Source organism: Misgurnus anguillicaudatus, chromosome 25 (genome assembly GCF_027580225.2).
Source record: "Misgurnus anguillicaudatus chromosome 25, ASM2758022v2, whole genome shotgun sequence".
Lineage (NCBI taxonomy): Eukaryota > Metazoa > Chordata > Actinopteri > Cypriniformes > Cobitidae > Misgurnus > Misgurnus anguillicaudatus.
Genome location: NC_073361.2, coordinates 14,000,437 through 14,027,563, shown reverse-complemented (window position 1 = coordinate 14,027,563; position 27,127 = coordinate 14,000,437). Strand labels below are relative to the sequence as shown.

Sequence of the window (27,127 nt, the reverse complement as noted above, 5' to 3'; positions counted from 1 at the left end):
GTAGAGGTTTCCACACCAATAAAACACAATCTGCTATTTTCTCTGTCTGTCACATTGAGCAATGCTCTCACGGTCTCTCCATTCTCATTAATTGTTCTTTTATGACCACATGGTGAGACAAATGTCCCACAATGTCCTTCTATTAAAGGGGCTGGTGCAGTCTCTGGGTTCAGGTGGAGGAAATGGATGATGCTGAGCTGGGATGGAACTTTAATGGTTTGAAAGGAGGGACTGGCATTGGAAAATCTCCGGAAAACTCATTCGCCGTCACACTGAAGCATCCGAGTGCGAACCGTTACTACGAAACGGGGATCGATACAAAGACAGATATAAACAATGAGACGCAGTCAACAGCTTTTAATCCGCCGAGTAAAAATGTACAGAGCTTGCTTGGGCGAAACACTTCTCCGGCCATCCTTCAAAGAGAAGGTTTGGGAATGTATCTGTGCTTGATTAATGTTGAAGGTGGTGGGATTTCTGCTGCTAACAAGCGGGGTGTTGTTTTTCAAAGGTGCCTTCCGGGCAGCTCTCTTCACGCCGAGACACAACACAGAGACGACGCGCTCAAGGGAAAAACTCCCATGAGGCCTGTCTGTGAGGGAGGGCTACCTGCAGCCAGACTTTCTCCGCTGTTTATATATGCCGGCGTGCTGGTGGTGCGTGTTTTCACGAGGCACACACAATAATAAATAACGCTGGCTCTTGTGATGATAAGCGCTGAATAAATTTGGGCCTTAAGGGGGGAAATCGCTGTGTGATCTAAACAACTTCTGTTGCCGTTTAATACGAGAACACCCAAAAGCAATCGTGTTAAATAATTTAAAAAAATGCATTTTCACATTTAAAATCCCGTTTTAGGTCATCTCGTCTAAATTGAGCTGTTGTGTTCATATTGGAGATGCTGTTTTATCCAGCCTGTGCTATATCCTCATAATTTCTACATTTTCGCTATCACTAAAACAACAAAAAGTAAATAAAAAAGTCAAATTAAGCATTAACCTGTGAGTCACTTGAGGCTGTTGATCGCTCTGTAGGTGCCAGGCTGGATGGGTGAATGCCTGAAACAGGTCTCTGGGTGGCAAAGGCAGGAGATGGGTGGATGAGGGGCGGACTGTGGCCAAATGCAGACCCCACAATGTTTGGCTGCCGGCTGATCAGTTGCTGATGCATTTGTAGTGCCACAGGGTTTGGAGGATAAGCAAAACTCAATGCAGGGCTGTAAGAGAAAAAATAAGACTGAAGCATAAGAACGTTTGCAAAACCATTACAAATCAATAAAATGTTGTTATATGCTACATTAACAGTATGTAAGTTTATATAAAATTTGGGAGTGCTTTAGATTTACAATCTGTTGGCCATAGAAATATTTGATTTCCTCTTCAGTGCCTTTACTGCGGTCTCATTTGTAAGTCGTTTTGGATTAAATTCACGTAAATTTAAAAAAAAAAATCTGAATTGATTTACTGGTTTTAATAAATAATTTATTTAAAAAATAGTTTTTTCAAATATTTTTTTTATATCGCTACTGTTTATGTTTAGCGTTTTCCAACAATCTAAATAATAATAAACTGCACTTAGAGAATAAATCACACCTTGAAGAAAAATATTTTATTATATTATTATTATATATTATTATATATTAATTCACTTTAAATTTACTTTAAATGTTATAATATGGCTTAAAAATGATGAACTGAAAGAGAAAACTTTTATTAGAAAAAATGTTTCTTAAAATGTTTTGTATTTTTAACTTAAGATACTGCAGACATACCACAATAAAAAATATCAATGATGCATAACAAAAGGTTATTCATTTTATTATGTGCATTTTGTTATGCATATATATATATATATATATATATATATATATATATATATATATATATATATAAAATAAATAAATATAAATAAATAAATATATATAAATAAATAAATAAATAAATATATATATATATATATATATATATATATAAATAAATAAATAAATAAATAAATATATATATATATATATATATATATATATATATATATATATATATATATATATATATAATTTACTTTAAATGGTATATTATAGGTTAAAAAATGTATGAATTGAAAGAGAAAACTTTTATTAGAAAAAATGTTTCTTAAAATTTTGTGTATTTTTAACTTAAGATACTGCAGACATACCACAATAAAAAATATCAATGATGCATAACAAAATGCACATGATAAAGTGCGAAGTTCACCTAAAAAATGATAAATCTCTCAATGTGAATAAGAGCTGAATTTAAGCACACCATTAAACTTCCATACATCACCTCCTCTTCTATAGATGCCATAGTCTTTCTTTAATGATAAACCCCTGATGTTCAATAACAGACATTCATAGGGGGTTCCATTCATCGTGGGATATGCTGGCCGCTTTACGTTAGCTCATACGTCTAGCGGTCTTATTACAGGCCGAGAGGAAATCAATGTAGCCAGACACAGAGTGGCTGACCCAGCCGTCTCATCACTCATTGGACCTGGACCCTCGCCTGCCATCTCTGTCCCCACATGTGCACACAGACGCATGAGATATGACGGATTAGCTTATGAAAACAAATCACTGATTAATCGCTCTCAGTGGGCAAAAGGGTCCGATTCTGTCCTTTTTCTCTCTTTCTGAACCACACACACTCACACCCAAACCAGGTAAAATCACTTCTTAAAAGTGTTGGATGCTAAACGTCATACTGACTGACACACCACCAGGGTTGCTAACTGTGTTAGTAAGGATGAGCTCGGTAGATCCATTCGTCTGCGTTCAAACATAATAGACATAAAAACAATATGCAACAATATGAAATATTTAGTAAATAAGCATTCATTTGATAAATATAATACTATGTTGTCAATAAATTATTATTTGGATCTGTATTTTATCAGCCATTGGCCACTGCACTCTCTTGTTGTACATAAAGAAGAATACAAATAAATATCGACGTTATGGTAATTTCAAACTTTTCAGTTAGGTAAGTCAATATTTTTTAAACTACATATTTGAAACAATAAAAAAAGATATTCATTTAAAATCCATTTTGGCCATTTTCACCCTGAAGAGGTACAATCCCACAGTTATCATCTTAAAATTAAATAGTACGAACTGACAAAATCGGACATATTATTTAGATTTTCAATCGCACTGGCAAAGCTTCAATTGGTTCGGATGATCAGCATCGTAACATTGATTAGCTTAAACATCAATAGCCCCTTCACTGATGTGACAAACACTTCGATATTCATTAAAATTCCCACAGGCCCAGCTGTCTATCCGCATTCATCCTTTGAACTCCGGCAACTAATTGAGTCTCATTAAAGATAACGTAAAAAACATAAATTATTCCACCGCTAACTGACCACAAAAAGTTTGAGTAAACGGAGGAATGTAAGTTTAACCTCGGACAGAGCAAGCAGGACGCTTTAATCCGCTACATCCGCCGTAGGTTCTCTCTCTTTCCCATTAAAGCTTGTGTTACTGTCCTCGGCCCAGGCTTTGCTTTCTTCCCCCACTCCCCCCTACGTGACCCTTTCATCCGTCATTTTCCCGTCCTCTCCTGCTTCCCGGTGTGAGCGATTGCGCGGCGGCGGTGTTAGGCTAAAGCTCTCCTCTGCTGATGGAGAGAACATTAATCAGGTGATGCATATCAGACAGACGAGTGTTAGGGAGGAGGGGAGGAATGTGTTCACACGCTTCCTCCTAATAGCGCACTCTATGTTCTCTCGTTTATTTCTCCATCCCGTGTTCATTCATCACTCGGCCGCTGAAGATGCGGCCAGTTTTACTTTTTCTCTCTATCTATTCCTCTCCATCTCTCTTGCTGGTCTAATACGCGCCACTCTCTTCATTTTTAGACTTGGTAACAAGGTCCAAAATTACCAGTACTGTGTGCACCTTTGCCATGAATATGAGATAAAATAAATAATTTAATTATTATAAGAAGATAGTTACAAAATAATACAAAGCACAGTTAGTAATATTTTTAATCTGCTATTTATTTGTCATTGGCAGATGTGGCAGAAGTAGTTAATTTTAGATCCTGCTTTATAACATCATTACAAAATATTTTTTCTGTTTTTTATTTTCTATTTTAAAGGATTCTTTTTCTAAAAAAAAAAAATCCAGATAATTTACTCACCACCATGTCACTTTCTTTGTTCAGTCGAGAAGATTTTTTTTTTTTTTTTGAGGAAAATATTACAGGATTTTAATAATTTTAATTGACTATAATGGACCCCAACACTTAACAGTTTTAGTGCAGTTTAAAATTGCAGTTTCAAAGCACTCTAAACGATCCCAAATGAGTCACTAGGGTCTTATCTAGCGAAACGATTGTCATTTTTGGCAAGAAAAATAAAAAATATGCACATTAAACCACAACTTCTCGTCTATCACCGGTGATGTGACGCGCCAGCGCAACCTCACGTAATACGTCATCACGTCAAGAGGTCACGGATGATGTATGCGAAACTACGCCCCAGTGTTTACAAGTGTGGAGAAAGAGGACCGTTCTGACGTTGTTGTATGTCAAATGATACTAATTAATGTCTTTGTGTCAGTTTATTGTTTAAAATGGTCCGCAAATGTGCGTTTCATATGTAACACGTGACCTTTTTACGGCATTACGCAATTACGTGAGGTCGCGCTGCCGCGTCACAGGACCGGAGATAGACGAGAAATTGTAGTTTAAAAGTGCATATTTTTATTTTTATTTGCCAAAAATGACAATTGCTTCGCTAGATGAGACCCTTATGCCTCGTTTGAGATCGTTTAGAGTCATTTGAAACTGCACAAAAAAAGACATCAACATTTTGGATGACATGGTGGTGAGTAAATTATCTGGATTTTTTTTTTTTTTTAAAGAAAATGGACTAATCCTTTAATTTCAAATAAGCCTTATTGACTGAGCTCCTGCTTTATCTTATATTCTGTCAATTTTTTTTGTCTTAATTTGTCATTTTAAAATGACCAGTTCAATTCACTGAGACTTGTATTTGTCAGTGTTGAATGTGGTGGTACCTTATAGTGCCCGCTGAGAGATGCCCGTATGATCCACCAGTGGACGAGCTGGAGCGAGAATTATTTAGTATAGTGACCAGAGAGTTGGGCGAGGTGCGAATCATGGCCTGCAGGTCAAAGCTGGGGTCAGACAAAGAAGGAGAACTGGTTAGGGGACGTTTTCTGCTGGGCCGAGTTGTGAGCCTGGGACTGGGAAATCGAGAATCTGAGAGAGAAACAAAAAGGGAGAGAGAGAGAGAGAGAGAGGTCATAAATAGTAAGTTATGCATTAAATCATGATGGTATCACAACTGGTGCACAAATACATATGAAGTCCGAAAATGCAATTCACTCTTTCTTTAAGGGAAAAATATTAAATTGTATTCATCATAATCTGCTTTTATTTGTTTATCACCTTTCTTTTAAAAAGAGCTTTTACTATCAGGGAGAGAAATGGGATTTCCACCAATACCTGTCAGCCAGATAGTTTATGACCACGTCAGCCAGGTACAAATAAATCACTAGCGACATCATTTTCATAAATGTTTCCATCCTCTTATGGATATTGTTTATATAAATAAAGCACACCAAAGCTTAGCAGTTTTTTGATTATATGTAAGTTATTGTTGCATGCATTCAAATACGACTGCATTTCCTGCATCGCATGCATATTACACGTGGTGAAAAGACACATAACTGTGTCTTCCTTTCCTATTGCTTTCTGGCAGCGTTATTTAATCACGTATAATTGGTTTGAATAGCGCATTAGCGCTGAATGGAATTGCACTGGGCTGTTTTGAAAAGCTTTTACAGCAGATTGAACGCAGACAGGCCCTCCACTTCACACAATGACTGGCACCTACAGATTAAGAAATGACTTTTGTTGTCTTTTCATTGGCGGATGTCACAAACAAGAAAGAAAGGAGAAACTGAGTAAGGAGTGAAAGCAGAAGGGGAAGAAACGGGTGCTGGGGGGGGTGGTGGTGGTCTTTTGTTGTGTGGAGTGACACAATGACTTTGTGACTCATAATTTTTTCTTTCAGTTGTTCTGCAGTTTTTTTTACAGAAAGCACGCAAACAAAACAAGATTACGTTCTCTCTTTTTCTCTCTGACTCTCCCCCCCTTTCTTGTTTGACACATGCTGTGATTAGAGGGTCTGTCATTCACATTTAAATCAGTGTGTGTGTGCGTGCGTGTGTGTGTGTGTGTGTGTGTGTGTGTGTGTGTGTGTGTGTGTGTGTGTGTGTGTGCATTGCATATTTGCAACATCTTTCTGCATTACTGGCATTCTGCTAACTATGCTTTAGGGCTTTGAATGTTTGTGGATGTGTGGGGCACAAAAACCAATGTAAGAAGACACACACAAGTGAAAGCTTGCACACATGCAATAGACATCACAATAACTGGTCTAGTTTTGATGGTCTTGACTGGATTTAGATGGGCATGGCTGGTCTGGTTAAGTAAAAGCTGAAGTATGGTTTATTTTTTTAATCAACACTTTTTTGAAAATATGCTAATTTTCCAGCTCCCCTAGAGTTAAACATTTGATTTTTACCCTTTTGGAATCCATTCAGCTGATCTCCGGGTCTGGCGCTAGCACTTTTAGCATAGCTTAGCATAATCCATTGAATCTAATTAGACCATTAGCATCGCGCTAAGAGGTTCGATATTTTTTCTATTTAAAACTTGACTCTTATGTAGTTACATCGTGTACTAAGATTGACGGAAAATTAAAAGTTGTGATTTTCCAGGCAGATATGGCTAGGAACTATACTCTCATTCTGGTGTAATAATCAAGGACTTTGCTGCTGTAACATGGGTGAAGCAGGCGCAATGATATCATGCAGCGCCCGAAAATAGTCCCCTGCTATTGAAAGTTACCAAAGGGACTACTTTTAGGTGGTGCATAATATTTTCAAGGAAAAATATAGAAACTCTTTGGTCATTTTTAAGCGCAATGCCAATGGTCTAATTAGATTCAATGGATTATGCTAAGCTATGCTAAAAGTGGTACTGCCAGACCCGGAGATCAGCTGAATGGATTTCAAAATGATAAAAATCAAATGTTTAAAGCAACACTATGTAGTTTTTTTACCTTTAAATAATGTCTCTAAAATTATTTCAGTGATGGAACAACTTTTAACTGGACAAATTGTACTGTTGCTGCAACCTGAGCAGCCTCCTAGCTGCTACAAGAACACTCTGAAAGTGGCGGTGGAGGGTAGAGCACACAGCCCCGCCCCTCCCCCTGCCTGCAGAAGAGTGTCTGATACCAGGCACTTTTGCGCTTTTCAACCACATGGGGGAGCTGTAAGTCATTTTTACATGGAAACTACATAGTGTTGCTTTAACTTTAGGGGAGCTGGAAAATGAACATATTGCTTTTTTAAAGTGGAGTGTCCCTTTAAGGTTGTACTAACACTATGCATCCCGTACTGTACAAGTACGTTTGACCCCCAAAGTATAGTTCGTTTGGCTAGTGTGAACGTTCCGTACCATACAAGGGCACAGCATGCTGGTATGCTTGCAGAGGTTTTATCTGGTATGGTTCAATTTGGTTCACCTTGTGCGTGAGTGCTAACCGTGATGGAGTACAAAACTTTCGCTGTCACTGAAGTACATTCTGATACATGCACCACATATACATGCAGCCATGTGTTACCGCATCCCAAATGACCCCAGATAACAGAGGTGTGTTTAACATCATGCGCGCTGCATGGACCAATCAGTTTATGATATTAAATAACCGCCAGAGAGATTTAAAAGCATATTAGGAGCAGTCTGCTCTCCAATGGCTCTCCAGATGGTGTTACTTTAATATCATTCAGCAATGCACATGATTTCAAACACACCCAATAAAAAACGTAAAATTACAATGAACTCTATCACACATATTTTCTTCAAAATTATCAAATTTTTTAAATGAGGTGAGTGCAGACCAGCAGGGAGTGGGGAACAATCATACTCGGGTACAGTTTGGTATGGTTAAATATATTGTGAGTATGCCCTTAGGTAACCATAATGGGTATACTGGTCACCAGTCAATTAAACTGGTCACCAGAATAACTCTCCTAGGTTTTACTTCTATCATGCCGAGTACACACATACCGAAAGAATAACGACTCCACTTAATAGAGTTTCAAGTTAAGGTGTTCGGCTTTAATATAGATGTACCAGAATCTAATGGACGGTGGGTAATTAGCAACTAACACGCTAAACAATACAGCCGTGAACACAAACACGCAGGACAGGTTCATTCTTTCATTATCCAGTTCTTCTCTGAAAGTAATTACAATGATGTGAACTGAGCTCTAAACCACAACTCTGCTATCCCATCCCCATTATTAACAAAAGCTTCAAGATAAGTAACTTTTCCACATTCACTCCATCTCTCTGAATCTATATATCATAAAAGAGAGCTTTCAAGTGTTAATTTGGCTTGCGTGGAACACACATTGTTAAAACAGGATGAGTTATTACCAAAGGCTGATTACAGGCGATTTGAAGTGGGGGGGGGGGGTTTGGGTCGACGTCTCCATTTGAAAACCCTGGCCTTAATTGTTTTGTTTCAGTCTATTAATCTTAAACGGTGCCACAGAAGAAAGGATTTCTGCCCGTGATGAATAGTGGGACATTCCAATTCCCATTTAATAGCAATTAATTTTCTGATACCCATGCAAGTTTGGGTAGTTTTAATTAGTTTGTGATGAACAGGGGAGCCGGTGACGTGCCGACTAGATGTATTCTCATCAAAGACGAGCGGGCCAGTCCATCTGACCCCTTCACAGAATCTCCACGCATTTAATTTCCTATTTACACTTTAAAATAACTCATTTGCATACAGTACGTCGTGCACACCCCTCCTCCCTTTTTCAAAAGCATTAAGACAATGGAACAAATTAAGCAATCCAGAAATGCATCTTTAGGATTAAATTCCTATTTTATGAGCGGGATCTAGTTTTTTTCTCATTCTATGTCCTCTGACAATGACTAAAAGAGGAAATTTGGTTGGTTGTAGAAAATAAAGAGGACAAAAGTGGAGAACTTACTTTCCATAGCCTGAAGGTACTCCATGTGCAAAGCGTTGCTTCCAGGCCCAGTTGTGGATGCCACTGAGGGAATGATGTCAGCATAGGGACTGCGATGACCTGCGAGCAGGGCCATCTGGTGGTAGTACTCTGCTGTGGTTAAACCCGTGTGAGGGGCTTAGGGGTTAAACCAGGAAGGGGGGGGCATAAATGAGACAAAAAGAAAAATTTAGAATTGAACCCCATTCGAATTCTGCTCTTTCTAATTCTGTTTTTTATGTTATTACTCGATCACACCCCCTCTGCAGCTATAGAGGACTAAAACTGCAACCTAAAAATACATATTGGCAAAACACACATATACAGTACAGTACACATACAAAAAGAAAAAGACACAGTGGCTTTCAATGCAAATACAAAATCAGTTTAACTGCGCGAAATGCGGTAGATAATTCCTGTCTCCTTTCCCAGAAGAAATAGATGCAGAGCGGATGAAAGGATCTTGACTGAGGCCTGAATGCATGGAATATGCATCTCTGATTGGTTGTGTAACTGTAAGAAGACATTCTAAAATAATTCGATGTGGGTATTATGTCTTAAGTATGCTTGGGAGGGGTTGGGGGCTTTCTTAATTGTCTCTGTTGTTTTTCTAGCCTCGGCTCTCACATTGAGGCGTAATGTGCCTTATTCTACCCTCATGTGCGAAAAGAGCTTTGCTGCATTTCTAAATGGGAGATGTTGGCAGAGAAGTGCAGGGCTGGCGGTGGGGAAGGGTAGAGGCGATATGGGAGTGTCAGTTTTTAAGGATGAATGTGCACCCTGGGTTTGGGAAACAGAGCCAATAGGCATTCTGATGGTGGAGAACATCTTACATTTTCTTAAGTTATCTTAAATATGTTTTTAATAATGGAAAAGCGAGGGGGACAAAAATAAAAAAGCAGTAAAACTCAACAATGTTCAGTTTAATGGTCATATTGATAAAATTATTATTACTTGTTTGTATAAGTTTTATATTTTATTAAGTAGTAATAGAATTTTAGAGCTAATTGTTTGATTTACTGCAAATGTATTTTACTCAATTACTTGATATTCAAACATTATACAATGCTAGGTTGTGCAAACTGTAAAAATGCTGCATGAAGTTGGTTTTGCAAGTCAATTCAACCTACTATTATACGTTTTGACTTTGGATAAGTTAGCATAACTTATAAAATCAAGTTGGAACTGTTTAACCTAATTTATTAAAATAAAGTAACATAAAAATATATGTTGATTTCATATCATTTTTACACTGCATAGAAATGGTTAAAAATACAACAATTCTTATTTTATGTATTTTATAAAATTAGAAAATGTATATATTAGAAGACAACAATTTATACTGTTATTAATTCATGGAGTTATTTGAAAGGATTTTTTCTTGACCATAATTCTTGTAAAAAACTTGTTTATCATCCAAAATAATAATTTTTCACTCCAAAAACAGACCACAGTACATCAACCAGTTTACTTTAGCTCTTAATAACTATCCATCTGGAAATGTTGCACAATAATGTTGACCCATGTGGTAGATAGTAGTAAATATTTGGTTGACATAAAATGGCACCACAGTTCAATACAGCGATATTTGTCTGTGGTCCCCTCTGATTAGACCTCTTTGGTTTCTGAGCTCCAGGCTTCAATTAAAACTCCATGCCTGAGGAGAGGGCCAAGAGGCTCCTTAAAAACTGTGGGCTCTTGCAGACCCTGTAATGGATTTCCCAGTCCGGCTTCACACAAGAAACCAAAATGGCTCCCAGCAGGACTCTGGTGTTCTTCGTCTAAACTGTTCCCACTTTCCATCCTTCCCTCCCGCTCATGCCCTCCGCCCTCAACAGTGGCCTTGAACTTCGCCCGCTCTCTTAACTCAGGATGTGATCGCTAGACTCTGCTTGACATGCTGAATGTTCCTCCAGAGGTTTACAGACATGAGACGAAGATCAAAGAGAATGACCCCTGCAAATCATCAAACTATAGTCTCCCCCTCTAGAGAAAAGCATAGGCAGGTAAACTGACTCTATATGAGAGATAGAGATGTTCGCCACATCCCAGACCTTAGGAGAACGATGTAGCATAATAAAGATGACGGGTATATAAATAGAAATACAGATTTCTCTAAATTCCTAAGTATGTGCAAGCACCGCTAATTAATTGTGCATCATGAGAGGCTTACCATCTGCACTAAACTTGGCCTAAATTCTTATTAGGTAGCTGTGATGCTTACAATAGTTTGACATTTTTAGAAAAATTTTAGTGGCCCCAGAACGGGTCCCTAAGGTACTCACCATCTGCAGGACTGAGGCCTCTAGCTGCAGATATCATGGAGAGCGAGGGACTGCTGTGCAGCGAACGGATGTAGTCCATGTAGGGGTTAATGTATGGATGTGGGGGGTTAAAGGGCGACTCCGCCCCCAATGAAGGATTCCGATGCGGCGAGATCCGGATGAGGGAGATATCCGAAAACGCCGGGCTGGCCGCCAGTGCAGGAGGCCTGGAATCAGAGATGAAGAAAAGTATTTAAGCACCTTAGGGGTCTTTTTCATATTGAGTGTATTCCTCCACTCATTCAGCTGTGGTATGTTCCAAGTCTTGGGGTTTATTTGCAAACTGTCATGTTAACTATGCATGTACAACCAAAGGAGATGCATACATTTAGAGGAAAGGCATATAAGAAAGCAGAGCTCTGCACAAGCTACAAAAGCTCGGCATGTGATCTATTCATTCCGGATCCCTGCTCCAGGTCTAGTTAGTGTCTGCACAGAATGGTGTAGGAGCTGAGCAGGAAATGAATGGTGACACGATCTATCTGCCTTCATCTACTGGGCCAAATCGCGGAGCGAGAGGGAGAGAGAAGCCCAAGCAAAATTCCAACGGCTCCCCCCACAGACATTTCCTAAGATCAAAGCCAGCTTTCAACACATCACATTTTAATCAGACAGAGACGGCCAGGAATTCTCACCGCTACCCACAATGCCTTGCTGGTTGTTTTTGTGCCTGTGAGTGTCACTTTGCTCAAAATTCTGTTGTTGTTGTTGTTTAAGCATTGAACCTTAACTACTACCCTATTTAAGAAGTAAATGCCAGTCACTCTGATTGGTGGGCCTGAGGTGAAGACATGCCGGATTTTTTTTTACTTCATTATAAACATTCCTAATTGGCCCTAGCAAACACAATAAAAAAAAAGAGAAAACCAGGACACAAGAAAAATAGTAAGTACAGTACTTTAGAGAACTTTGACTTTAAGTGACCTCTTTTAAGGACCGGATGGACCCAATTACACACAAAGCTTACCCCCTCTGGATTTTGTCCTGTCAGCCTCTGGAGTCTACTTCACCAAACACTAATGAAAGACTTCTGCCTGTTCCTCATAATAAAGGACAAGAGCGGATGCAACAAAAATCTGTTTGACCACTTTTCTTAAAGTAACATTAACCCATACTTAAGTCTTCGGATAGGGTTGTTAATAAAATGTAAAAGCCAAGTGAACATAAGATAGACTTGTAAATGTTTAGAGCAGCTTTAAGAAATCTGATTTATTCTAGTTATTTGGCACATTTGGTCACTTTGTTTTAAAGATCCCACTCCAAAGTTTTTCCGAAAATACAAAAAGATCCGCAGTAAATTCCTTGATTTTGCATAACACAGGGTTCCCACACATTGGTTAACTTGAAATTCAAGGACCTTTCAAGGACTTTCCAGGTCCAACACCTTCAAATTCAAGGACTAATGTGAGGCACTTTTTAAGTGAGATCAAGGTTACATTGTGTAACCTTTTAAGATACATTGTTACAGTTTCTTTTTCGAGGGAACTCGCGCTGCGTCACTGCGGTGACACTTTGGGGACGCCTCCAGGGGTAAGTGCGTCTGAATGTGTATATCATTTTCAACCAATGGTGAGGCTTAACAACAAAGAAAAGGGTGAGTACATCGCTATCTAAAATATTGCCAAAGATGGCGTTACAGGGACACAGGAAGTATGGCAAGGGAGATGCAGCGTCTCGTTCCCTTCTCAGGGAACAACAGTTACATTCATAACCAGAGACGTTTTCATGTGTCAAACACAACTATGCAAAACAGCATTTGGGTATGAATTAACATTGGCATACAGAAGATATAAGCATTTAAAGTGAACATTTTAGCATGTGTGCTTAAAAAGTCTAGAATTTTTATGATATTATCCTACACGACACATGGAATAATATGGATTTTTTTCCAGAAAACTTCTTGCATAAAATAGGTTCAAGCACTTTCAATGACCTGTATCTTTGTATGTTTATTTTCAAAAACTTTCCAAGGCCTTGAATTTTTCCCCAGATTCACAAACTTTCAAGGATTTCAAGGACCCGTGGGAACCCTGATAACACAATACATATAAAACACAGAGACGTTTTGGGTATTTGTTTCTTTTTAAAAAATCTGGCTGCAACACAAGGTTCTGTTCTTCATTGGAAAGAACCAAATTCCAAAAAACTACTTCACAGATTAGTTGAGCCATCAGTCAAGTTCATAAAAAATAGTTAAATATGACTGAATTCTGAACAAAATGTAACAGATTCAGCAACCAACCAACCAAACTTATAGTTCATCTCTAAAAAACTCCAGTAATCTCTCAATGTCACAAGACTTTGTGGTGCTTTGAAGATTAAAGATCGTGCCTGTTTCGAGTTTCACCAGATCCGTTCAGGTTCACCTATTAGAGAGTATGTGTTCGGCTGTCAGAAGGTCTGAGTCAACCGCTCATTTCTAGTACTTACTTCCCTGACACACACACCCAGGCTACCCTCTGTATAGTACAGCATACTGGTAGCAGGTGTGTGCAGGCATGCATGCATGCGTATGTGACAGCACCCTCATGGTTCATCTTTTCGGAATCTCTAAACATCAGCAAACTACCAAAGAAATAAACACAGACACTGTGTAGTATCAGTGCACTAAAAGAGTACGGCCCCTATTGCTCATATGAAACACACACACTCTGAAACAACCGCATTCTTAAGATGAATCTTTCATGACCGCCATGACAAAAGAACCTACGGTGATTATTTATCTCCTATCATGACGCTTTACTACAAAATCAATATTTGCAATAGTAGCTTTCACAGCGCTCCAAAATCAATCGCCCTTGGCAGAAAACTAACAAACCTAACATGAACTGTACTGAATTTACACCCCAGGAAACCCACAAATCCGCTGCAGTGGTTTTAAAATGTATCATGGTACATTCACAAACACTCATTTTTAACTTGTTTTAGGATGGGCATGAAGACAAACATGATGCCTTATTCCAGTGAGGTTACATTGTTTTTAATGCAATAAGGTGTTTAAGAAAGAACTTGGCGCACATGGCGCATTCTGACTATTCTTGTTTGTGTAAGGGATTTATTTACTGTTTAAGGTGCAGTGTGTAGATTTTAGCGGCATCTAGCTGTGAGATTGTGAATTGCAACCAACGGTTCAGTTCACCAAAACACAGAGAATCTACAGTAGCCACCACAGGACAAACATGTTGTCTAAGACAAAATAAAGTAGGGACAAAACACGTTTCGTAGAGCAGTTTGTCCTTTAGGGCTACTGTAGAAACAAGGCGGCACAAAATGGTGACTTCCATGTAAGAGGACCCATGGTGTATGCAGATATAAAAGACTCATTCTAACCGTGGGTTCACACCAGCCGCGTTTGAGGCGTCAAATTCGCTAGCTTGAACATTTTGAGTTTACTCGCTTCATTCGCGCGTGAAAGTCGTGCATGAAATTCTAGTCATCGAGAAATTCACGCGGAAATTCGCGTCATGGGAGGGGCTTCTGTGACTCTGCTTGCTTCCGGTAATCACGTCACTACTATAGCAAGCTCCTGATTGGTTAAAGGAATAGTCTACTCATTTTCAAAAGAGGAACTATATTTTATGGCGTAACAGCACCTTTGGGAGTACTTCGACTCCCCTGAAAAGTCCGCTCCCCTTCTCCCTCTCATAATGGGAGAGGGAGGGTGTTACTGCGCCGAGTCTAAGTACTCCCAAAAGTGCTATTACGCCATAAAATATAGTTTCTCTTTTAAATCCGCTTAGAAAAGTGCTACGTTTTATTTTGTACCACCAAACTTGCTCGTATAACTACTCGTCTTAAATAGGAAAAACATTGATGTGTTTGGTCACTTCTAACTTTATCTCTGATTGGTACCATTGAATGAATGGGGCTAAGCTAAATGCTATCGAAGCGTCGCAGCGCGCTCCAGCGCTTACGTGCACGCACACAGATGATAGAGGGATGTTTCAACAATTCTTAATTAAGGTAATAACATATTTTAATATTGAAAATGAGTAGACTATTCCTTTAACACGGTGCGTCTTTCCGCCAAAGTTAAAATTTTTCAACTCGCGCATTTCCCCCGGCAAGGCTCAATTCGCGCCATTCGCACAAACTAATAAACCTCCAGACGCGTGTCAAAGCGTCTTTACATTGACTTAACATTAAAAACACTCGCGCTTGACGGCTCTACTGCGACTGGTCTGAACGCAGCATAAGGTAATAAACACATAAAAGTTCCTGGTGTAAGGTCACTGATAATATAGTTATGTATATTATATTGCATTTCTGTCATTAAATCCTTTTAAAAGTTACACACTGCACCTTTAAGTTGTTTTTGAGACATTTATTTAATATACAGTGTTTAAGTAGACGACAGGAAAGTACAAGGTGGAGAGAGGGGTACGGGACTGGCAAAGGACCTCGAGATTCGAACTTGGGCGCCGTTTTTGTGCTGTTTGCTTTCACCGCTGTGTTGTTGGGTTAGAGGCGGAGTTAGGGGTGGGGTTTTGACTATTGTTATTTTCTAATAATTTTACAATTTTGTACGATTCACTTCGTACAACTTCATACGAATTAGCCAACATAAATAAATGTATAAAATCCTGTGGGATCAGTCAGTGACAGACTGGAAACAAGAGATTGCGTGTGAACTGAAATTAAAGGGCAAGGCAGGCACAAAACTGAGCAAGTGTTTAATAGGTATGTCTGTAAAGTGTGTGTCTGTGTGTGTGTGTGTATATATATATTTCAAAACATTCTTTAACAATACTTGGAAATAGCATTGAGTGTACATCTCTCTCGTGACTCACTACTGCATGCACAAGCCTGGACTCATAAATCAAGCATGACGGAGCTGTGTCTGAAATGAAAAAATGGGGAGACAAAGAAAAATAGAAAGTGTGTGTGTGTGTGAGAGAGAGATGCACAAATGCACTTATTTCAAGATCTGTTTAATCTAAATCCCTCTGTACAAAGACTATGAAGGTTGTGTCAGGTCAGGGTAGACAACCGTAGCCGTAGGCAAACAAGAGCTTAGACCAGAATGAACTTAGAGTAGAAACGTTCATGACTTTCAAAGGACAGTTAATGCAAAATTTACTTCAAAACCAAAACGTTTTCTTGGAGTAAGGTTCTTGCTGCTCCTGAATGATTATATCATCAACAGACACACACAGAGAGAGAGAGAGAGAGAGAGAGAGAGAGAGAGAGAGAGAGAGAGAGAGAGAGCACCACATATGGAAACCATTTCCCTGACCCCCGTCCCGAACATTCACAAACTCTTTTCATTGTTTTCCCCCTCTCATTCTCTCCTTCTGTGGGTGTCACGTGTTCATTCGGGGCTGTTTCTTGTCTGCGCGAGGCTGTACTTGCAGTGGGACGATGAAATGAACAAATTTGGCCTGACGTGCGTGTGTTATCCTTCAACAGGAAATGGTGTCAGGCCGTGTTAATATTATGCTGGCAGCGGAGCTTAACGACGTTGTGACTTTTGCAGTTTAAACAAACTGGCGTAACAGATCCCTGCTATGATCAGAGCGCTGGTTCAGTAAATATATACATGGGGTGGTGAGAGTAAAATAAATACTGGACGATTGTTTGAAACGCATGCAAACGTGCATCTAATATGGACACGAGGGGAACGCACTTAACTTTGCTGCTGTTGTTCTCAGATGTATAAAACAGGTGTTTTTATTAGTAATGGTGTTTAAATGGGACAATTAAAAAAGTATGTGAAACTTTTGGAATTTTGTGGTTTTCTGAATAAATGTATAAATGTCATAATGTGTCATTAAAATAATTACACAAAAAATCTGATCTTTCATGTCTTTATTGAACACACTCATTCAACATTCAAAATGGCAGTGAAAAAAGTAAGTGAACCCTTAGAATTAATAACTGGTTAACCCCCCTTGGCAGCTATAACCTCAACAGGCGCTTCCTGTAGCTGTGGATCAGACCTGCACATCGTGGAGGAGGAATTTTAGCCCGTTGTTCCTGACAAAACTGCTTTAGCTCTGTCATATTCTTTGGACATCTCATGTATATGGCCCTCTTCAAGTCAATCCATAGCATCTCTATTGGGTTGAAATCTGGGCTCTGACTTGGCCACTCCAAAAGGTGGATTTTGTTTTTCTGAAGCCATTCTGTTGTGGACTTGCTCCTGTGTTTTGGGTCGTTGTCCTGTTGCATCACCCATCTTCTACACCAGTGATTTTCAATTCCAGTCCTCGGGCCCCCCCTCCCAGAACATTTTAGATGTCTCCATATATAAAAACACCTGATTCCGATCATCAGCTCGTTAGTGTGTTAATTAAGGAGCCGATGAGTGAAATCAGGTGTTTCATATAAGGAGACATCTAAAACATTCTGGGAGGGGGGGCCCGAGGACTGGAATTGAAAACCACTGTTCTACACGGTTTCAGCTGACGTACAGACATTATCCTGCAGATTTGTCTGATATACTTGGGAATTCATCTTCCCCTAAATGATTGCAAGCTGGCAAGGGCCTGATGCAGCAAAGCAGGCCCTAATCATGATGTTTCCTCCCCCATTCTTTAGTGTTGGTTTGATGTTTTTATGATGATATGCTGTGCCGTTTCTACGCCAAATGTAGCGCTGTGTGTTTTTTCCAAATCTTTTCATCTTTCATCAGTCCACAAAACATTTTGCCAATACCGCTGTGGAGTGTCAATGTGCTCTTTTGCAAACTTCAGGCATGCAGCAATATTCTTTTTAGTAAGCAGTGGCTTCCTTCATGGTGTCCTGCTGTGGATGCCCTGCTTGTTCAGTGTTTTACGTATTGTAGACTCATAAATGGAGATATTAGCAACTTCCAATGATGCCTTCAAATCTTTGGCTGTCATTCAAGGTTGTTTCTTTGACATTGATGAGTCTTTGTTGTGCTCTTGGTGTCTTTTGACTGGGCGCCCACTTTTTGGTAGAGTATCAACAGTCCCCAAGCGTCTCCATTTGTAGATTGTTTGCCTGTAGACTGGTGAATTTCTTATGTCTTTAAAATAACTTTGTAATGCTTTCCAGCTTTATGTAAAGCAACAATTCTTGATGGTAGCTCCTCTGAAAGCTCTTTTGGGCGAGGCATGGCTCACATAAGCGTGGTCTTCTTGTGCAGAGCAAATTCCAAAAGTTTAAGGGGTTTTTATCAGCCAAAGTAGCTGTAGTCCACACCTCCAAAAGTTTTATCTTAACCTGACTCCAGGTGTGCTAAAACCTGACTCCAATTAGCTTATTTGAGTTCATTAACTCAAGGGTTCACATACTTTTTTCGCAAGCACTATGAGGTTTTTTGGTTGTTCTCAATAAAGAAAGATCTGACAATTGTAATTATTTTTAGACACATTATGTTTGTCAATATCTTACACTTAGAACGAAGATTAGCTCACATTTTATTACAAATCTATTCCGAAAACTAGGAAATTCCAAAAGGTTTACATACTTTTTCTTGCCAGAGTATATAGTAATAATAATTATAATTTGTATATTTTCATATTGCTTGCCCATACACAAACACACTTAAAAATAAAGGTGTTTCACAATGCCATGTACCTTAGTTTTAGATGAATATTTTTGTGTAACTAAAAGTAAAAAATAAAAAAAGAGTAAAAATTAAAAAGTTATTTCACCCAGTATCACATATTGTAGTCACATATTGCAAATAATATGTAGTTAAAAAAAGTTAAAATACAAATGTGTTGTGCACTGTTGTTTTTAGGGATGCACCGATAGGATTATTTTGGGCCGATACCGATACAGATTTAAACAGGCAACTTCTGTCCGATACTGATGCCGATACCGATATTAAACACTTGTATACAATACTATACAGTTGGTCTATTAGCTAGTTTATTTCTGCATCAAATTATTTTTACTGGACATGGATTGGATCTAATTAACATTCAACTGACCAATATAATAAGAGAGGCACAAATTAAGCTAAAACAAATATAATAAGACAGCATGACAACCTTCAAAGGTGGTTTTTGCTATTCAGCATTTATTTTATTATCAACATTAACTCATTTTTTACATGTAATGGATTTCTTTATGCAGTTAATTAATAAACAATCTGTATCGGCCTTTCTCGTGCTATTGCCGATATGCTGATGGTTTCAAATTCATCAAAAATCGGCCGATAAATATCGGCGGCCGATACATCGGTGCATCACTAGTTGTTTTCAGATATTTAAACACAGTGCCAAAGAACGTTATTATTATGTGATTGCAAGGCTGTTCAGAGTTAGTAAGCCAAAATCACACCAGCAGGTCTTTGTTTTATTATGGACCCCCAAAATGGCTCAGGTCCCTCCTTTAATCCAAGACAGTACTTCTATGAAATTTCTTTGAATATTTTATGAGACACCGTATGGTGCCGCTAGTGAAACGGAAATGTAATGTCAAAATCACTCTTTATTTATTTAAATTATAACCGGTCTTGTTAACTACTTGAATCATCATCTTAAACCTACTTTTTTAACAGAACAGTCCTCATGGGAAAAACAAATAAGGAAACAAATACAAAGTGCACCTTTAATGGTAACAGTTGTTTAATATTTCCCTAAATCTGACAGTAAGTTTGCATTGAGCAAATTCATGACTAAACCGCTCGTAATGCAACTCCGTGAGGAGATATACAGAGGGCAGGAGGAAAGAAAGACCGGGCACTGAAGAGTAGGAGATGGAACAGGGTGGTGAAGGAGAGGACAGGACAGCGATGAGGGGAAATGGAAGAGGGCCCCTGACGGCGGAAACAGCGGCTCTTTAATGTTTTTCTTTTCACTGAGATCAAAGAACACAGACACAGAGAGAGAAACGAGGGCAAAGAGAGGTAGAAAAGCTTGGAAAGTGTAAAAGCCGACCTGAGAGAGGAAGAAATAAATAGTAAGAGGGTTAAGGAAAGCCCAGGGTATGAGGAATGATGTATGATTAGCATGGTAAACAGATAAGTGAGAATGCTGGTGATAAAGGTGTGCATGCTTAGCAGTGATTTATACAGTACGTGCATGCTTGTGCCAGATTAGGAGATATTCCATAAGACAATGTGTGTGAACGTATACTGTAACCATATGATGACCTCAAATGCAAAAGCCACTAAACGGCACCTCCATCAAAAATGAGATAATGATATTTACCGAATGATTTCGGCACATATTATACATTTATCAAACCTCTTTCCCTTTAAATCAGTTTAATCCCAACCTCATGCCATTCAGAAATAATATTTAATTCAGAAATATTAAGTCTGATAAAATATGCTCATTTACTGTAGGCTTACAAGAAATCATGTCAGATGCACTTAGAGGGTTTTGCAAAAAAACAGACAGTCCTGAACGAATTCTATTGGTTTAAGTCCCTGTAAAGTCAGAGATTAAATCCGAGTTTGTGACATGACAGATAAATTTGATATTAACCACCCGGCCAAATTTGCGGCAATTAAATAAAATAAGCAATCAAAATCTTGCATAAAAATGTGTATTAAATGCTAGGGGCGTGTCCGAGCTGAAACCACACCCACCCACCCAAAGTTGCCGTCACTCTGAACTTTCACATACAGCTGCAACCTGAATGAATATCGTGATTGTGATAGGGGTGGGGCCATGCGCGATGGCTTTAAAACCAGCGTTTTAGGGCCGCCTAAAAATCCTGAATTCAAAAATGGTGGAAATCAGTTTAGCGATCTAACTCTGCAATACAGTATAGTTTACAGTATTTGTGTTTCAGCATTACATTTCTAACATTTATAATGGGTTTAAAAGCAATTTTCAAGATTGACTTCACAGAGACTTTAAAGGTGCTCTAAGCGAATTGACGCGTTTTAGACCATAAAACATTTTTTTGTTACATACAGCAAACATCTCCTCACTATCTGCTTGCTGCCTGTCCGCTGATCAAACTGTAAAAAAAAACGCGATCTCTGTAGACAGCTCAGGCTCGACAAACGGCAATATCAACATAGTGGCCAAACCTACAAACAGAAACCATAACAAAGTGTTCCAGCCAATAAACGACAAGAAGGATTTGGGGGTGGGGGTTGGGCGCATTCATGAAAGCACGGACGGGAGAGGGAGGAGGAGGCGTTAGCTACGCTCCGTTTGTTTGAAAACAGGTCAAACGTCAACAGGAAGTGGCGTCGCACATTATTCGCTTAGAGAGCCTTTAAGCAAATGTTAAAGCTGCAGTGCAAATTTTAGCGGCATCTAGTTGTGAGGTTGCGAATTGCAACCAACGGCTCAATCCACTGCTTACCCCTCGCTTTGAAACTATGGTACCCACCACTGGAAAAAAAGGTCATCAATGAAGACAACTTAGTTTAAAAAGTTTGTCCATAAGGGCTTCTGTAGAAACATGGCGGCACAAAATGGTGACTTCCACATAAGGGGACCCTCTGTGTATGTAGATAAAAACCGCTCATTCTAAGGTAATAAAAAAACATAATGGTTCATAATAAAAAGGTCTTTATACACCCCTGATCATATAGTTTTGTATACTATTTTGCATTTCTGTGAAGAGATCCTTTTAAAAATTACACACTGCACCTTTAACTTTACAGGCTGGTTGGGATTTTCAAATGTTTTTATGGTCTGACCAAACCACTGTTTTCAAATTTTAGATAAAAATCACCCTATGAATTGTTTACTTATATAATGGTCATTGCATATTAGGCTGTTACAGAATATTTTAAACAACTGAAAAGCAAATAAAACTCAATATTTATGGTCATAAAATATGACTGTGTGAAATAGTTTCTGTGCACTCAACCTCTAAGATTTCCTCCTTGTTGGCCGCAGAACGTATATGAAAGAAACCGCAGCGTTGTATCAGATCATGTCTGGCACCCTGTTTTAACTTCCTCATTCATGACCATCAGCGACTTCACACAAATCTCTAATAACGACAAAAACATCTAAGCTGTAACATAGCACGGGGAAGATGGTTTTATGGGAGGTGAGAGGATTTCTCAACAAAGAGGAGGATATCAAGCCCTCCTTTATTTGTGAATTTATGTCCTTTGCACACCCACAATGATTGAGAGGGAGAGATGAGTTTGAGATGAAAGGTTTGGGAGGGACACAGGGTGGAGATGAATATTTCACTAAATGAACAGCTCCTCCCTTTAGGACCATTAGGGACCACCCCTCTGTCCCCAGAGAAACCAAAAAGCAAGAAAGAAAGAGAGACGGGGAGAGAATCAGCGAGATGGACAAATGACAAAAAGATCAACCCCCGGTTTTACAGACAAGGCTTAGGGCTAGCCCTAGACTACAACACATGTTTAAGCTGTCTCAACTGAAAATGACTTGCACTGACAGATCTTAAAATATGCTATTGATTTGTCTCAAGATACACACCAGTAATGTCTTTTTCTAAGGAATGTTTATAAAAGATGCATAAACACCTCAATTTCACTACTTCACAGACCTAGTCCTGGCTGTAACATTACGTTTTGATTTCAACTTGAGACAAAATACCCACAGGTGCCCACATGCGCATACAGTACTCATACAAACTTTTTCTTGCTCTTGCCCAACAACATTTACCTCAAATGACCCTGGTAAAAGGTTAAAATAAGAAAAAATTAAATATATTTGTCTTTAGCAAAACATTAATTTCAAACATTATATAATGTTACATTTAATTATTGTATTTGTGTGTGTGTGTGTGTGTGTGTGTGTGTGTGTGTGTGTGTGTGTGTGTGTGTGTGTACCTACTTTACCATGTAGCAAAACCTCCTTTGGGGACATCCTCAGTTAAACATTTGAGTTTTACCATTTTGGAATCCATTCAGCCGATCTCCGGGTCTGGCGGTACCACTTTTAGCATAGCTTAGCACAATCCATTACATCAGATTAGACCATTGGCATCACGCTCAAAAATAACCAAAGAGTTAGCAGGCGCAATGATATTACGCAGTGCCTAAAAAATAGTCCCCAACCATTGAAAGTTACCAAGGGGACTATTTTTCGGCCGCTGCATAATATAATTGCGCCTGCTGCAGCCATGTTACGGCAGCAAAGTCCTTGATTATTACGCCAGAATAACAGTATAGTTCCTAGTCATCTCGGCCTAGTAAACCGCAACTTTTAATTTTCCATCGGTCTTAGTACACGATGTAACTATAGAAGAGTCAAGTTTTAAATAGAAAAAAATATTGAAACTCTTTGGTTATTTTTTTAGGCGTGATGCTAATGGTCTAATCAGATTCAATGGATTGTGCTAAGCTATGCTAAAAGTGATACTGCCAGACCCGGAGATCAGCTGAATGGATTCCAAAACGATAAAAATCAAATGTTTAACTCTAGGGGAGCTGGAAAATTAGCCTATTTAAAAAAAAAGTTGTGTACCTTTGGGAGGGGGGGCGTGTTTTTAATTGAAGCGCAACGCTTTTCAAAAACACCAGCAGATGCCAGGTTTTGTCCGCGCTGAACGCCGGCATTCAGCGTTTTTCCACACCCACTGAGCGACCAGAGTTTTAACTTTGGGTTAAACGCTCAGCTCATCAATGTCACTTTCTCTTAGCCGTCCAATCACAGTGGAGGAGGGGCGGGAGAAATACCACAACAACCAACCGCCGCATCGTACAACAACTGATAAACATTACATAAGTATGAATAACCAAAGCGCTTAGCTGATAAAATGCTGGCAAGCGCCTACAGTCGACGTCTGCCTGCCGTTTTTAGACGCATTTATATACCTTAATGTACATGCACCCCCTTAGACAGAAGGTGTATATGTGTATGTATGTTTGTTACAACTAAAACTTCAGGGCATTTGACAAAAGTCATCATTTGCAAAGTTTATGTTCCAGTTAGTTTCAAAATGATGTCCATGTTAACACACAATCTCTTCTGTTATGTTTGCTTGTAGTCCACAACAAAAACACGGTTGCACGTCTCAACTTTACTTCCCTTGTAATAAAAATGTTTATTTTTCAGTGGCCTGTGATGCAATGGCTTCCCTAGGAGATGTTTGGAAAAGCATTTCTTTATCGCAATTAAATGTAATTTCAACAGTCGCGATAAGGCCGCTACAAACAACAAAGTCTGCGCAGGAAGTCCATGCTAAACCCATAAGATCAAAGCCAGGGGAGAAACAAATGAGTCTGGCTATTTTCCTGACTTTTCCAATGTACAAGAAGCCAAATATGGTCAGAATTATTTTTATTTTATAGTCATTTTAGCATCACCTTAACTTACAATAAAAAAATCTTAACTTACAATTTTCAGTCCTGGAAAGAACACAAAAATATTTCACAGTTTAGGAATTAATTGCTTGGAAGTTTAACTTCTGTTTTTTCCATGTTCTCCAAGTGTACGTGTAGCAGCATACGTGAGGTTAACCTCTTACTCTGGGGTTCTCCTACTCCTCCAGCACGCCTCAGGCTAGAGAAAACAGACGTAGAATAAAAAAGGAGCTTTTTTCCTCAACACAATAAAAGACACAGAATATCTCTCTCCTTCTTCCTCTCAACGCCGTGGTCTTCAGACGCAGGGTGCCCGAAGCCAAACACAAAGGAAGGGTTACGTGGCCCAGGACATTGTCGTTCTGCCACATAACCACAGCGAATGGTTAACACAGCTGGGATGTGGATGGTTAAAAGTGGAGGTGAGGCATGGGGAGGATGTAGGCCAGCCGTGGTGGTAAAATAAGACTTCAGAAGAGGACTCCATGTGAGATGGAAAAAAATGACCAGAGGATGCTGAGACCAAAAAAATACTCCCAAAAGTCTATTCCATATTTTTCCTCATGTAAAAGGCAGGCAGGCTTTGGTAGGGTGTGGGCTGCAATAGCCTACTTTAGTCACACTAGCAGATCCATCTTGTTCGACTAATAAAATGTCAAGAGCGGTGCGTTGATATTTAATCATGAGTGAACAGACGGGAGGGTTGTGTGTGTGTGTTTCCAGAACAGTAGCAGGGAACATCATACGTGCCACACAACACAAGGCCAACACAATCATACGTATGCTTTCATACAAACTTACAGTATTGTTTAACCTTTAGAAAGAACACGGAAATCACAAATCTCTCACTAAGATCCTCTTACTAAGATCTATATAATATCTATAATTGTTTCTCGTGGAAAGCAACAAGATTAATCTAAATACTAAATAGAGATTATTGCTCAAGTCTGCAGCTTCTTAGATGTTTGTTTCTGAAAAAAAGACTTAGTACTTAATACAAAAAGCTGTCACTGGGGCGGTACTATTTTAAAAAGTACACCTTTGTTCCTAAAGAGTGCATATAAGTACCTCAAAGGTGCATATTGGTAGCAAATGTATACTGTATCTGCACATAAATGGTACATTTTAGGACCTTTTTAAATGGGACTATTTTTTCCCTTTTAAGGGAATTTTTTTCCCAGATTCACAAACTTTCAATGATTTCAAGGACCTGTGGGAACCCTGTCTATATTTTTACAAAGTTGATATTTCACTAAAATGAAGTAAATACATTTGTTTAGGAAGACGTTTCCTTTCACAGTCAGATTTCGGCGCTTTCTGATTAAGCAACAGAATGAGTTTGATAAACATGTTTTTGTATGAATACACCCTGACATTATGAGTTCACTGACACACAGTTTCGCCTTGAAAAGGGAATAGACAGTTTGGTCAGGGTCAAAAAACACACATCGAATAAAATGCGAGTCCTACAATACAAAAACCACCTGTAACATCGATGGATAAAAACACTAGTCTGAATTTAAAAAAATTGGAGAAATTAAGAAATGAGGTGATGGAATAATGAATACATTTTACTCTGCCTTAACATTAACTTGCAGTGATGTCTGGTCACCTCATTTCAGGCAACAAAATGTTTTAGCAGCTCCGTGCGGTAAGACAATAAAATACCTCACTTGTGTTACATACATTTACACGCTGCAAAGCATGCATGAGAGAGAAAATAAAAATGAAAGAATGAATTAGAGAGAGAGATGGAGAGTTTTTGGAAGGTTTCTGGTTGAGAGCAGGTAGGATTTATAGCTGTGTTCTGTAAAGCTGGTTGAATGCTGTAACTGCCCCCCCGAGCAAGAGACCATAGCTCTGGAGTCCTTAATGGAAACTGCACATTTCTGGCCCGGTCCCCTCCTTAGGGGCCTAACACAACAGTACATCTCTGATAGACGGCGCACTCCTCCACATTAACTTATCTACTGATACAAAACAGTTCACTGGAGTGCAATCAATTTTATTATTTTGCTGAATTTAAATTTATACATTTCTTTATATGAAGACGAATGAATTTGTTTTTTCAAATTTCTGTTTAGAAAAAGAATAATTACTTTTAATAATAATAACTAGTTGGTGGTTTCAAGTACGTGCCTGTGTCATATTTTCATCAGAATTTTTTTATTCAGTTTTTAATCATATTAAAAAATTAGCAGACGGTGCAGAGCCTGACAATATGTTGCGTGTGAGCCAGTGAAAGGGTGCATGACAGAGGGGCGTGTCTTTTCAAGCCCAATTAAAAGAGGACGTGGCCCCATGAATGACACTGAATGACTGACAGTCACCCTCCCTAAACCGCCTGAATTTGATTACATGGATTTAGCCTGTCAAATAAAGATGTTGATTTCTATCCGCTATTTTTTATTATGTACCCACTAAACGTTAATACATTAAATGTGTTTGTTCTAACATACAAATACATATAGAAAAATATTAAATGTAATATTAAAGGCAATTCACTAAATGACCCCAAAAAATGCCATTTTATTC

The 27,127-nt window shown here is 38.8% G+C and overlaps 1 protein-coding gene across 2 annotated transcripts in view; it reads right to left on the bottom strand.

The window, feature by feature from the left end:
- The window catches only part of gli3 (GLI family zinc finger 3), a 155,145-nt gene that overhangs the window by 25,209 nt on the left and 102,809 nt on the right, over positions 1 to 27,127 (bottom strand). For both annotated transcript variants that reach the window (XM_073863700.1, XM_055181431.2), the window contains 4 exons: positions 11,377 to 11,582; positions 9,074 to 9,229; positions 5,045 to 5,249; positions 1,000 to 1,216 (listed from right to left, as the gene is read on the bottom strand). In XM_073863700.1, the coding sequence (XP_073719801.1) occupies positions 1,000 to 1,216; positions 5,045 to 5,249; positions 9,074 to 9,229; positions 11,377 to 11,582 (784 nt within the window). The remainder of the gene's footprint in view (positions 1 to 999; positions 1,217 to 5,044; positions 5,250 to 9,073; positions 9,230 to 11,376; positions 11,583 to 27,127) is intronic.